This window comes from Mobula hypostoma, chromosome 6 (genome assembly GCF_963921235.1).
Source record: "Mobula hypostoma chromosome 6, sMobHyp1.1, whole genome shotgun sequence".
In the NCBI taxonomy this organism is placed as follows: Eukaryota; Metazoa; Chordata; class Chondrichthyes; order Myliobatiformes; family Myliobatidae; genus Mobula; species Mobula hypostoma.
Window position 1 is genome coordinate 98,398,986 of NC_086102.1, and position 12,495 is coordinate 98,411,480.

General features: G+C 43.2%; 1 protein-coding gene across 3 annotated transcripts in view; it reads right to left on the reverse strand.

Annotated features, from left to right (window-relative positions):
* Nucleotides 1-2,485: 2,485 nt before the first annotated feature.
* LOC134348237 (MICOS complex subunit MIC26-like) overlaps nucleotides 2,486-12,495 on the reverse strand; it is a 41,673-nt gene continuing 31,663 nt past the window's right edge. For all 3 annotated transcript variants that reach the window (XM_063051313.1, XM_063051314.1, XM_063051315.1), the window contains exons 5-9: nucleotides 10,883-10,981; nucleotides 10,218-10,309; nucleotides 7,470-7,586; nucleotides 6,697-6,746; nucleotides 2,486-3,048 (exon numbers count right to left, since the gene is read on the reverse strand). In XM_063051313.1, coding sequence (XP_062907383.1) covers nucleotides 6,705-6,746; nucleotides 7,470-7,586; nucleotides 10,218-10,309; nucleotides 10,883-10,981 — 350 coding nt within the window. In that variant the 3' untranslated portion in view covers nucleotides 2,486-3,048; nucleotides 6,697-6,704. The remainder of the gene's footprint in view (nucleotides 3,049-6,696; nucleotides 6,747-7,469; nucleotides 7,587-10,217; nucleotides 10,310-10,882; nucleotides 10,982-12,495) is intronic.

The following is a 12,495-nucleotide window of genomic DNA, read 5'->3' on the forward strand; positions in this document are numbered from 1 at the left end:
TTGCGTCCGGCCGGCCATGTTGGTAAAGTGGAAGCTGACCAAGGCGGTGGCCATATTGGTAAGGGAAATCTAATGGTTTTTATACGGATGTAAATTTATACTTAAAATACTATGAAAATGCATTGGACCCAGAAAGTCCGCGCGGGCCCCTCGCAGAACGATCTTAACCCACCTTATCAATAACCCGCACGGTTTTGGGAGGAGAGGGGAAGTCGGAGCATGCAGGGAAATATCGACGGCCACAGGGACAGGACGGGACTCCGGACGGTGGCTGAGACCGGGATGAACCCGACCCAGATCAGCAGCAAGGCCGCAGTTATCCCCCATCTCTCATTGGCATTGCCCCTGAGAAGGTGAGAGCCAGATATCCCCTTGATCTGCTGCAGGAGGTCCCACGGTGCAGGGAAGACAGTTCCAGGGTGGATCCTCAGTGAAGATGAAAGTCTGGATGATTTGTGACTTCAAAGTAATTTCATTAATAAAGTACTATGTGTCACCATACACTGCTTGGGATTCATTCACAAGAACATAAATAAATAAATAAAATTTATGAAAAACTATACATAGATAAGCAAATAACCAAATTGTGCAAGTAAAAAATAAATAATTCTGAACACGTGAATTGTAGGGTCCTCCTTTGAAGTGCGTCTGTCGATAGTAGACTCAGTTCAAAGTTGAGGTGGTGTAGTTTTGCACGCTGGTTCAGGAATGTTGGGCATTACCTGTTCCTGAACCTGGAGGTGTGGGACCCAGGGCTCCTGGCAGATGGTAGAAGTGAAAAGAGAGCATAGCCTGGAAGGTGGGGGCCTTGATGATGGATGCTGCTTTCTTGCGGAAGCTCACTGTAAATGTGCTTATGGTTGGGAGGGCTTTGCCTGTGATGTCTCCACCACCTTGTGTAGATTTTTGTCTGTTCCGGAGCACTGGTGTTTCCATACCAGGTTGTGATGCACACAGTCTGGATTCTCTCTGCTGTGTACCTGTATTGGTTTGTCAAAGTTTTAGATGGCATGCCCAATCTATGCAAGCTGCCATGCCATGCCTTCTTTGTGACGGGACTTGTATGCTGATCCCAGGACAGATCCTCAGATATGGTAATGCCAAGGAATTTAAAGTTACTGACCCTCTCCACCTCCAATCCCCCGAGGGCAGGCTCATGGACCTCCAACTTCTTCCTGCTGTGGCCAATAATTAGCTCTTTGATTTTGCTGACATTGAGTGAGAGATTGTTGCTGTGGCACCATTTTAACCAGTCTTTCAATCTCCCTCCTATATGCCAATTCATCACTTTTGATTTGGCCAACAATGGTGGTGTCAGAGCAGACTGTGTATGCAGCGGGGTTCTGTGCACCTGTTCTCCTTGTCCCTTGGATATAGAGATTATGGGTTTCGGAGTTCCTGAGTGAATCCCCTCCAGTGTATAGTGCGGGAAATGAATGATATAGGTGGCAAACAGGCCCAGGTCGAGAAGGCTGTTTTACCCTGACGAAGCAAGAACTGCTTCTATATCTTTGAAGTTACACTCACCCAGTCAGATATTATAGTGAGGCCACTGCCTCACAGCACCAGAGACCCAGGTACAAAGTTGATTGTGGGTGCTGTGACAAGAATACACATAGATAAGATGTTAGCTGTCCTGTGTGATCAGCAGTTGGTCTGCCACCTGTCTTCAAGAGAGAGATAAGGAACACAATGAAACAGCATCTGGAGATGTGTAATGAAGGGACGGGAGAGAGAGAGCTGTCTGGAGCGGCTCCCCCTTTGAACCCTGAACTGTTTGAAGTGATGGACAGGCGATACCCCAGCAGGGGGATAAAAAGGGACCGGTTCACTAAGGCAGGACACACACGACACCCGAGGTAACGAGACCCTGGAAGCGGTGCGCCTCTCACGAGTCGGTGGGAAGTACCGGACAACACACAGGGTGGAAAGGTACGATCAGCGGGAACCCGGTGTGTGTCCGCCCTTGCTTGGGTGCCGGGTTCACTGCAGAGGATCGACCACATCTGGAGGAGGGGTCACAGTCGGTGACCTCAGGTGACATCACCAAGGACCTGCCCAAAAGCTGCTTGTGAGCAATTATCGCCGGTCTGTGAGTGAAAGCCGTTTCTGAATGATCAGTCGTTCTCGTTCTCTCTCTCTCTCCCCCAACGTTGTCCATCGCCATGGCAACGATTACTGCAAACTGAACTAAATTGGACTGAACTTTTGTGTCACTTTGAAATTGGTCATTTACCCCTAGACAACGATAGAGCTTGATTGATGCTGTTATCTTAATTCTGTGCACATGTGTGTTTATCATTGCTGAACTGTTGCATTTATTATCCTTTCGATTACTGTGTTGCTTGTTTCTTTAATAAAACTTTCTTAGTTCCAGTAATCCAGACTCCAACTGAGCGATCCATTTCTGCTGGTTTGGCAACCCAGTTACGGGGTACGTAACAGTGCACATACAGTTATCATACAAAATATTCACCCATATTACTCACTCTTAAATTGTGTTTTATTAGATTATATTGAATATACACATTTCCAAGCAAAAATAAATCTCTGATTCTTTAACTCATCAATAAGGTATGATTAATTAACCGACAATCATTCAGGCTTATTTTGCTTCACAAGAAATACTGCTTCACTCATAGCTCTGTTCCTTGAAATAAACTACTTAAATTAGTCCACCCATCAGGAAATAATTTGGGGTCAGTATCTTTCTGAAAGTATCAGACAGTTCTTTGCAGGTTAGGTGCCAATGCCAGTGGCAGGGTGAGGAGGATTCAGGTGACACTGGAAAGCCCAGTTTCACTTGACACTTGTCTGCCACAGAGCGCTTGCTGTAGGTCCTACGACCATCAGTATTAGGGAGAAATTAGGTTGAAGAACTCTGTTCACAAGGCAGGAGAGGCGAGAGCTGGGTTACTGTCAACCACCTGTGGCGGAGGTGTCTGTCTCCTCTGGCTGGCATTGCCTGAAGCTCTGGGGCTGTCTTAGCACAAAGGGATTTGGAGCCATAAACAATCTACTGGAGGAACTCAGTGGGTCAGGCAACATCTGTGGAGGTAAAAGAGTGGTCAATTGTTTAAGATTGAAACCCAGTATTAGGACTACTGGTATAAAGAGGTAGGGGTGGGGGGGGGTGGGTAAGTAATAGGTGGAACCAGGTGAGAAAGGGGTCGATGGGAAGATTCAGTCAGCTGTCAGGGAAGGAGGGAGGGAGACAGCGGGTGATGGTTGATGAGCAAAGACAAAGCAGCACAGAGATAAAGGCACATTGTTACACCACTCGGTCTCCTATCCTCTTGGTCCCGCTATCTGGAGAAAGCTGCCGGCCTAATTAAAGATCCTTCTCACCCTAATCATTTTGTCTTCTCTCCTCTTCTGTCATGCAGAAGATGGAATAGCTTGAGAACACATACCATTCTCTGCCATTGTTATAAAACTCTCGCAAGCCTCAAACCATATGCACAAAATCTTGACCTTTAAATCTACCTCATCACAGCTATAAAACCATAAGACATAGGAGTGGAGTTAGGCCATTCGGCCAATCAAGCCTGCTCCACCATTCCATCACGGCTGAACATCCTCTACACGTCCACTCTATGTAGCCCTTTCAATATTCGTTTCAATGAGATCCCCCCCTCATTCTTCTAAAATTCAGTCAGTACAGGCCCAGAGCCAAACACTCCTCCTATATCAATCTTTTCATTCCCAGGAACCTCCTCTGAACCCTCTCCAATGCCAGCACATTTTTTCTTAGATAAGAGGCCCATCACTGCTCACAATACTTCGAGTGAGACCTCAGCAATGCCTTGAGACCTCAGCAATACACCCTTGCTTATTCACTCGAGCGCTCTCGAAATGAATGCTCACATGGCATTTGCCTTCCTTACTACCGACTCAACCTGCAAGATAACCTTTTGGGAATCCTGCACTGGGACTCCCAAGTCTCTGCACCAATGATTTCTGAAATACATCCCCATTTAGAAAATAGCCTACACATTTATTATTTTATCAAAGTGCATAACCATACACATTCCTACACTACATTCCACCTGCCACTTCTTTGCCATTTTCCTAATACAAGTTCGTCTGCAGTCTCCCTGCTTCTTTCAATGTCATCCACCCCTCCACCTATCTTTGGATCGTTCACAAACAACTACAAAGCCATCAATACTGTCATCTAAATCATTGACATATAATGTGAAGAGGTTCCAGCAACAACCTACTACTAGTCACCAGCAGCCATCCAGAAAAAGGCTCCTTTTATTCTCTCTCTTTGCCTCCTCCCAGTCCGCCAGTCTTCTGTCCATGCTAGTATTTTTCCTGAACTATCATGTTTAGACCGTAAGAGATAGGAGCAGAATTCCGCTATTCAGCTCATCCAGTTGCTCCACCATTTCATCACGGCTGATCCATCTTCCTCTCAACCCCATAACCTTTCACACCCTGATTAATCAAGAATCTATCCACCTCCACCTCAAATACACCCAATGACTTGGCCTCCACAGCCACCAGTGGCAATGAATTTGCACAGATTTCCCTGGCTAAAGGAACTCGTCATCATCTCCATTTTAAATGGACATCCCTCTATACCGAAGATGTGCCCTCTGGCCCCAGGCTCCCCCATCATTCTCTCCACATCCGCTTTATCCAGGCTTTTCAACATTTGATAGGTTTCAGGGGCTCCCCCTCACTCTTCCAAATTCCAATGAGTACAGGCGCAGAGTCATCAAACGCTCCTCTTACGATAACCCATTCATTCATGCAATCACTCTGGTGAACTTCCTCTGAGCCCTCTCCAACGTCAGCACATCTTTTCTAAGACCCACTCACAATACTCCAAGTGAGACCTCATCAGTGCTTCATAAAGTCTCAACATTATATCTTGCTTTTATATTCAAGTGCTCTTGAAATGAAGGCAAACATCGCATTTCCTTCCCCACCACTGACTCAACCTGCAAGTTAACCTTTAGGGAATCCAGCCTCATGTGCGGCACTTGTCAAAGGCCCTCTGAAAATTTAACATCTACTGTCCCTCCTTTGTCTAATTTGTCTGTTATTTCCTCAAAGAATTCCAAACAGATTTGTCAGGCAAGATTTCAAGTTAAGGAAACCATGCTGACTTTGGCCTATTTTATCATATGCCTCCAAGTACCCTGAAACCTCATCCTTAATAATGAACTCCAACATCATCTAAACCACTGAAGTCAGGTTAACTGGCCTGTAATTTCCTGTTTTTGGCTCCCTCCCTTCCTGAAGAGTAGAGTGACATTTCCAATTTTCCAGTCCTCTGGAACTCTTTCAGAATCTAGAGATTCTTGAAAGATCAGTACTAATGCTTCCACAATCTCTTCAGCTACTCTTTCAGAATCCTTGGGTGTAGTCCATCTGGTCCAGGTGAAATACATATTCCTTTACTATCTTTCATCTATCCGAGCACCTTCTTTTTAAAAACAGCAATTACTCACGATTCTGTCCCAACCCTCCCAAATTTCTGGCATACTGCTGGTGTTTTCTACAGAGAAGACTGACGCAACACAGTTATTGAGTTTATCTGCCATTTCCTCGTCCCCCATTACTATCTCTCTAGCATCATTTTCCAGCAGTCCAATATTCATTCATGATTGTCTTTTTATATATTTGAAAAAAATTTTGGTATCCTCTTTTATATTATTTTGGCTTGCTTATCTTCATATTTCATCCTTTCTCTCCCTATCGTATTTATGGTTGCCTTCTGTTGGTTTTTCAAAGCTTCCCAATCCTCTAACTCCCCACTAGTTTTTACTATGTTGTAAATATATAGCATACCCTTTTGCTTTAATGCTGTCTTTGACTTCCCTTGTTAGCCACGGTTATGCCATCCTATCTTTAGAATACTTTTTCTTCTTTGGGATGCATCTATCCTGCACCTTCCGAATTTCTCCCAGAAACTCCAGACATAGCTGCTTTGCCATCATCCCTGCTAGTGTCCCCTTACAATCAACTATGGCCAGCTCCTTTCTCAAGCCTCTGTAGTTCCCTTTGCTCCACTCCAATACCGATCCTTTGACTTCAGCTTCTCCCTCTCAAATTGTAGGATGAATGCTATCATATTATGATCACTGTCTCCTAAGGGTTCCTTTAGCTCCCTAATCAAATATGGTCCATTGCACAACACACATCCAGATTTGCCTTTCCCCTAGTGGGCTCATTCACAAGCTGCTCTAAAACGCCATCTCGTAGTCATTCTACAAATTCCCTCTCTTGGGATTCAGCTCCAACCTGCTTTTCCCAATCTACCTGCATTGAAAATCCCCCATTGTCCTTTTCACTTGTCTTTGAACCTTATTTGTCTTTGTGCATCGCACTTGCTGCAAATGTAATAGTATTTTCAATTCTTTTACTGTCCTTTTGTACTAACTCGATGTACTTATGTGTGGATAGCACATAAACAAAAGCTTTTCACCCTATCTTGGTACATGTGATAATAAAGTAATTATACCCGACCATCATCCCTCCCTTATCTAGTTCCACTCACCACCTTTCTCAATTATCAAATTCCAACAACTGCAGCCCTTTATTGTTACCACATTACCTACCAGGTTCCAGCATCCAGCCTCCCAGCAAGCTCCCTCTCCCCCTTTTCACTCTCTCTGTGAGTGCTGTCAAGCGGTTATCAAAGACATTGTTTGAGGACAGGAAGAAGCAAATGATGCCTACCTGCACTTTTAAGAGGAACTTTTTGCATCTGATATTTGAACCTCGGTAACCTTTTAAAAAAAAAATTGTCAATAAATGCTTTTCAAAAAGAGATGTAGAACAAACATAGATAATGTTTAAGTAGTCATCATCCACGAGTTAACATTAAGCACCATTGTCTTGCATACCATTTCTTGAAGTAGTTTGTAGAGACAAGTTCTTCTGCATGATGTGTGTGGGGAGATGGAGTTAAGTCCGACAAACCATCTGTATAGTTGGTCAGAGTTGGGCAATTCTTTTATAATGTGACAATAAATCGGTGTTAGTGGACTGTCACACAAACCCTTCTTAATGGAATCCATGTATCAGAGGTGAGAGTATTTAATGATCTGTATAGACATATGCTGCAATGCAAGTGTTTCACAATGAGTCAATCTATCTGAACAAAATGTGGTGCAATACCATTCTTTACAAATCTATTTGTGCAATATACGGTGTCGTACAAACCTCTTATAACATATTATGGAGCATAAGTGTCAAGTTGTAAAGAAAATCAATGGGAGGAACTCGGCAGGTCAGGCAGCATCTATGGAGGGAATAAACACTTGACAAGTCAGGCTGAGACCCTTGGCCTATTACATCGACTGCGTTCCCTTCCACAGATGCTGCCTGACCTGCTGAGTTTCTCCAGCATTTTTTGTGTATTTCCAGTATCTGCAGAATCTCTTGTGTTTAGAAACAGGAAGACATACCTGAGTGCATAACAGCCTGGATAAGAGAAAAAGCTGCAGTACCTGAATATTCCCTGGTATTGGGGAAGCTTCTGGCTTCTGATCTCTGAATTTCTTCCACAGCGATTCAATTGTTAAATATGTTTGCATGGACAATTCATAAAGTGATGAACCAGTTGCCTTAGGAAAGCACAGGAATTAGCCACATACCTTCTCTACATATCACAAATCATCATGACATTAGTACTTACATTACACAGTGTCTTTAACTAGCCTTGAATCAAAACTCTCAGTGGCACCTCAAAAAGACCAAGCAGAAACGGTTGTGTATACAGCACAGAGCAAGGTGCATCAGCCCATTTATCTCTGCTCGTACTTTCACCAGACCTCCCCCCGTTTAACATCAACCTTCCTGTCTCACTGCTCACGGCTGTACCTTTTACCTCAAATCTATGTGAATGATTTCACTGGATACTGAGAGATATGGATACAGTAGACATTTCCATTAGGACAGACTGGAATCTGAGAGCACAGCCTCAGAATAAAGGGATAACCTTTCAGAACAGAGATGAGGAGGAATTTCTTCAGCCACAGGGTGGTGACTCTGTGGAATTCATTGCCACAGACAGCAACGCAGGCCAAGTAAGGCAGAGATTCATAGGCTCCTGATTGGTAAGGAGGCTAAGGTTATGGCGAGATAGTGGATATTTAAAAACATTTATTTATTTTATTTAGAAATACAGCATGAAACAGGCTCTTCAGGCCCAGTGAGCCATGTCACTCAGCAACCCACCGATTTGACCTGAGCCTACTCACAAGACAATTTACAATGACTCACTAACCTACTAAGGAAACCCACGTGGTCACAGGGAGAATGTACAGATGGTGCCAGAATTAAATTCCAAACTCCAATGTCTCCAGCTGGAATATTCTGGCCCCCCGAACAAAAAATCAAGCATGATTGAAGGCAGGGCAGACCTGATGGGCCGAACAGCCGAACTCTTCTCCTACATGTTAAGGTCTCATGGTCAGAAGCAGAATCAGGTTTAATATCACAGGCATTTGTTGTTTTGCAGCAACAGTACATTGCAATACATAGTAATAAAAAGCCCTACAAATTACAGTAATAAAGTATACTGGGTATATAGATAATTCATATTAAATAAATAGTGCAAAGAGAAAGCAAAAATAGTGAGGTAGAGTACATGTGTTAATTGTCCATTCAGAAATCTAATGGAGGAGGGAAAGAAGTTATTTCTAAAACGTTGAGTGTGTGTCATCAGAGTCCTGTGCCTGCTCCTCGATGGTAGCAATGAGAAAAAGACGTGCCCTGGGTGATGGGGGCCCTTAATAACGGATGCAGCCTTTCTGAGGCATCGCTCCTTAAAGATGTCCTGATTATGATGGAGCCTGGCTAGTTTGCACCTTTCTGCAGCTTTTTCTGATCCTATGGCCCCTTGATACCAGTTAGGATGCTCTCCACAGAACATCTGTAGAAATTTGCTGGAGTCTTTGGTGATAAAATCAAGTCCCACTCATCTCCCTTCAACACTTCACCCACTCTAATTCCACTCAGCTATGCCCTGGCCAATAACTAATTGTCAGACTGATAACCTGGTGCATTTGTGAAGTTACTGGACTGGTATTCAAATCCCACTTCAGCTGTTCAGAAATTTTAATTCACGTAATTAAAAACATAGAACATAAAACAGAGCTCTACAGACCTTTCAACCCACTATGTTATGCTGACCTTTTCATCTACTCCCAAGATCACCTCTCTCCAACCTTCCCACCCACATAGCCTACTGTTTTCTTTCATCTATGTGCCTAAGATTAATCTCTTAAATGTAGCTAATGTATCTGACTATATCACCACCCCGGCAGTGCATTCCATGCACCCACCACACTGTATGAAAAACATATCTCCAACATCCCTCCGATCACCCTAAAATGACAGCCCTATCGTGTTGTTAAAAAGTTCATAAATATTAAATGCTGATTGCTTCAGAAATGTTGTTACTGTGAGGAACTCAGAGCCAATGCGTTTGACACATAACCTGAAATAGTCAAAGTCACTCAGTTCAGGGACCATTAAGGATGGATAGTAAATGCTGGATTTACCGACAACATCGACGTCAGATGAAGGTAAGAACAGGATTACTGCAGCAGATTAGCTGGTCAGATAAATTCAATCAGCTAACTGAAATATTCTCATCAGCAGCCCATGGATACTGTCATGGGTACTACCTTCTGAAAGCTTCACTACATCTAGGCTATCTACTGATGTGGACGTGGCAGCATTTCCAGGAGCAGTGAGTGACTTTTCTCCACCAACATCTACAGCAGATGCTTTGACCATTACAATACACAACCCAGTGGCATTCTCCTACAACAGGAAAACCTGTAAAGGAGTTCTTGACAATCCATGATTGCAAGGGGCTTAATTAATTCATTGCTTTATGTGGGATATTCTTTAAACAGCATTACTGCAAAGGAAGGTTAAGAGAATGTTGTCATGACTTGGTGGCCTGTGTGATGGGAAGGACTGGGCAGGCTAGGACTTTATTCTTTGGATTGTAGGAAGCTGAGGGTTGACTTTGTAGACACTATAAAATCATAAGCCAAACGCAAGTGAATAGGACCTTGCTCAGCATGGAGGAGTTGGGTTGAAGGGTTAAATTTATTCTCAGGCAGGTATAAATCAACTTCTAGTAATTCCAATGTTTAAACACCATAACATTAATTATTAAAGTTATAATATCCCAATGAGGTACAACCTCTTTACAACTGAGGTTCCAATAAAGCACTCACCTTTGCAATTTCAACAGTTTGTTGAGGATAATACAGAGAGGCACAAGCAGTTACAAACCCACATGAGTAAAACACTTTCCTTACACGGGAACCTGTAATTAGATCAAAATAAAAATACTCAAATTAAACGAATGACAGACAGAATGGAGAAACAGTATCTGAAATAAATCCAAACAACAGGAATTCTGCAGATGCTGGAAATTCAAGCAACATACATCAAAGTTGCTGGTGAACGCAGCAGGCCAAGCAGCATCTATAGGAAGAGGCGCAGTCGACGTTTCAGGCCGAGACCCTTCGTCAGGACTAACTGAAGGAAGAGTGAGTAAGGGATTTGAAAGCTGGAGGGGGAGGGGTAGATGCAAAATGATAGGAGAAGACAGGAGGGGGAGGGATAGAGCCGAGAGCTGGACAGGTGATAGGCAAAAGGGGATACGAGAGGATCATGGGACAGGAGGTCCGGGAAGAAAGACGGGGGGGGGGGTGACAGAGGGAGAAAAAGGAGAGTGAGAGAAAGAATGTGTGCATAAATATGCACACATTCTTTCTCTCACTCTCCTTTTTCTCCCTCTGTCCCTCTGAATATACCTCTTGCCCATCCTCTGGGTCATCCCCCCCGGATAAAACATCAAACTGCATCTGAAACAAAAGCTTCCTTCTGTTCCTACCCCTTCCAGCAAGCAGAAGACCTGCCACTCCAGCAAGTGCAATGATTCCAGTCCGTGGGTAGAATCCAGGTGGAGGATTATTCAGAAAGATATAGCCATCTGTCGGAACAATTAAAAAAAAGCATTTAACCAACACAACTTCCATCCATCTATTCATCTCAATATTTTTCCTTTATTGAACCATTTTCTGCTGGTTACCTGGATAATGAATAGTGTGCTGTCCATACATTGCCACAGGTAGATTTAGTTAGCATTCCAAGTGATCAGAACAACTTTACAAATGTAATGACAAGCCTGGGACCATTAATCCATTGGGCTCAATACCCAATGTGGCCCAGGTACCTCAACGTTCTGGCAGCCCAATAGATCCAGAATGAGATTTTGAGTGAACTCACGCTTGAAATATATTTGTATTTATGGACTTATGGCCAATGTTTTTTTAAACAGAAAAGAAGGGAAAAGGCAGAAGAATTCTGTGCACAGAAGGAAAATAGCTGGTGGAAGGTAATGGGGCGGGAGGGGATTGATCAGAAGAACTAAGGTCAGGATGATAAAATGGCCAGAAAGGGTGCACTTCATCAGGTTCATGTTGACAACTCTTTTGCTTCTTTCAGTGGTGCATGTAGAATGTAGTGTTGAAAGATAAAACGGGAGAATCAGAATCTCTGTATGTTTGCATTAATATGGGAATAAATACTGTGTTTCAGGTAAAGCCTAAATATATATAGGCTGACCTCTGTACTGTAGGGAATGTACATTTACTTGGTTTATTGCACTTTTAACTGGCTTTAGACTGCAGAAGGAAAGCCATGATTTGGATAGCCCATGTGATTCTTTATGAAGCTACATTTACAACACACGTTTTCCCAATATTGATATTAGAGTATCAAAATTTCACAGCAAATTACAGGGCTACCAAAATTAAAAGCAGAATAAAATGTGTATATGAGAAACCTTAAGCAGCAGTGAATCACCTCAAGATAAGGGTTTGGTCTTTGATACATGACGACTAAGAGCTTGACGTAAAGCACTTTAGCATGAGAATGAGAATCAGAATCAGTTATATTATCACGACCCATGTCGTAAAATTTGTTCTTTTATGGCAGTAGTACAGTGCAACACAGAAAATATACTCTAAATTTCAACAGGAAATATATAATGCAATAAGAGAGCAGAAATAGTGAGGTAGTGTTTGTGAGTTCATGGATTGTTCAGGAATCGTATAGTTGAAGGGAAAAAGCTGCTCCTAAAGTGTTGGGTTTGTGACTTCAGGCTCCTGTACCTCCTCCCTGGTAGTGGCAACAAGAAGAGGGCACGTCCTGGGTGATGTGGGTCCTTACTGATAGAGGCCGCCTTCTTGAGGCACTGCCTTGTGAAGTTGTTCTCAATGCTAGGGAGGCTAGTGCCCATAATGGAGCTGACTGAATTTACAACTTTCTGCAGCTTCTTCCGATCCTGTGCAGTGGCCCCTCCATACCAGACAGTGATGTAATCAGTCAGAATGTTCTCCATGACACATCCGTTGAAATTTGCTGAAGTCTTTGGTGATTTTTCCAAACCTCCTCTAATGAAATACAACTGCTGACATGCTTTCTTCATAATTGCATCAATGT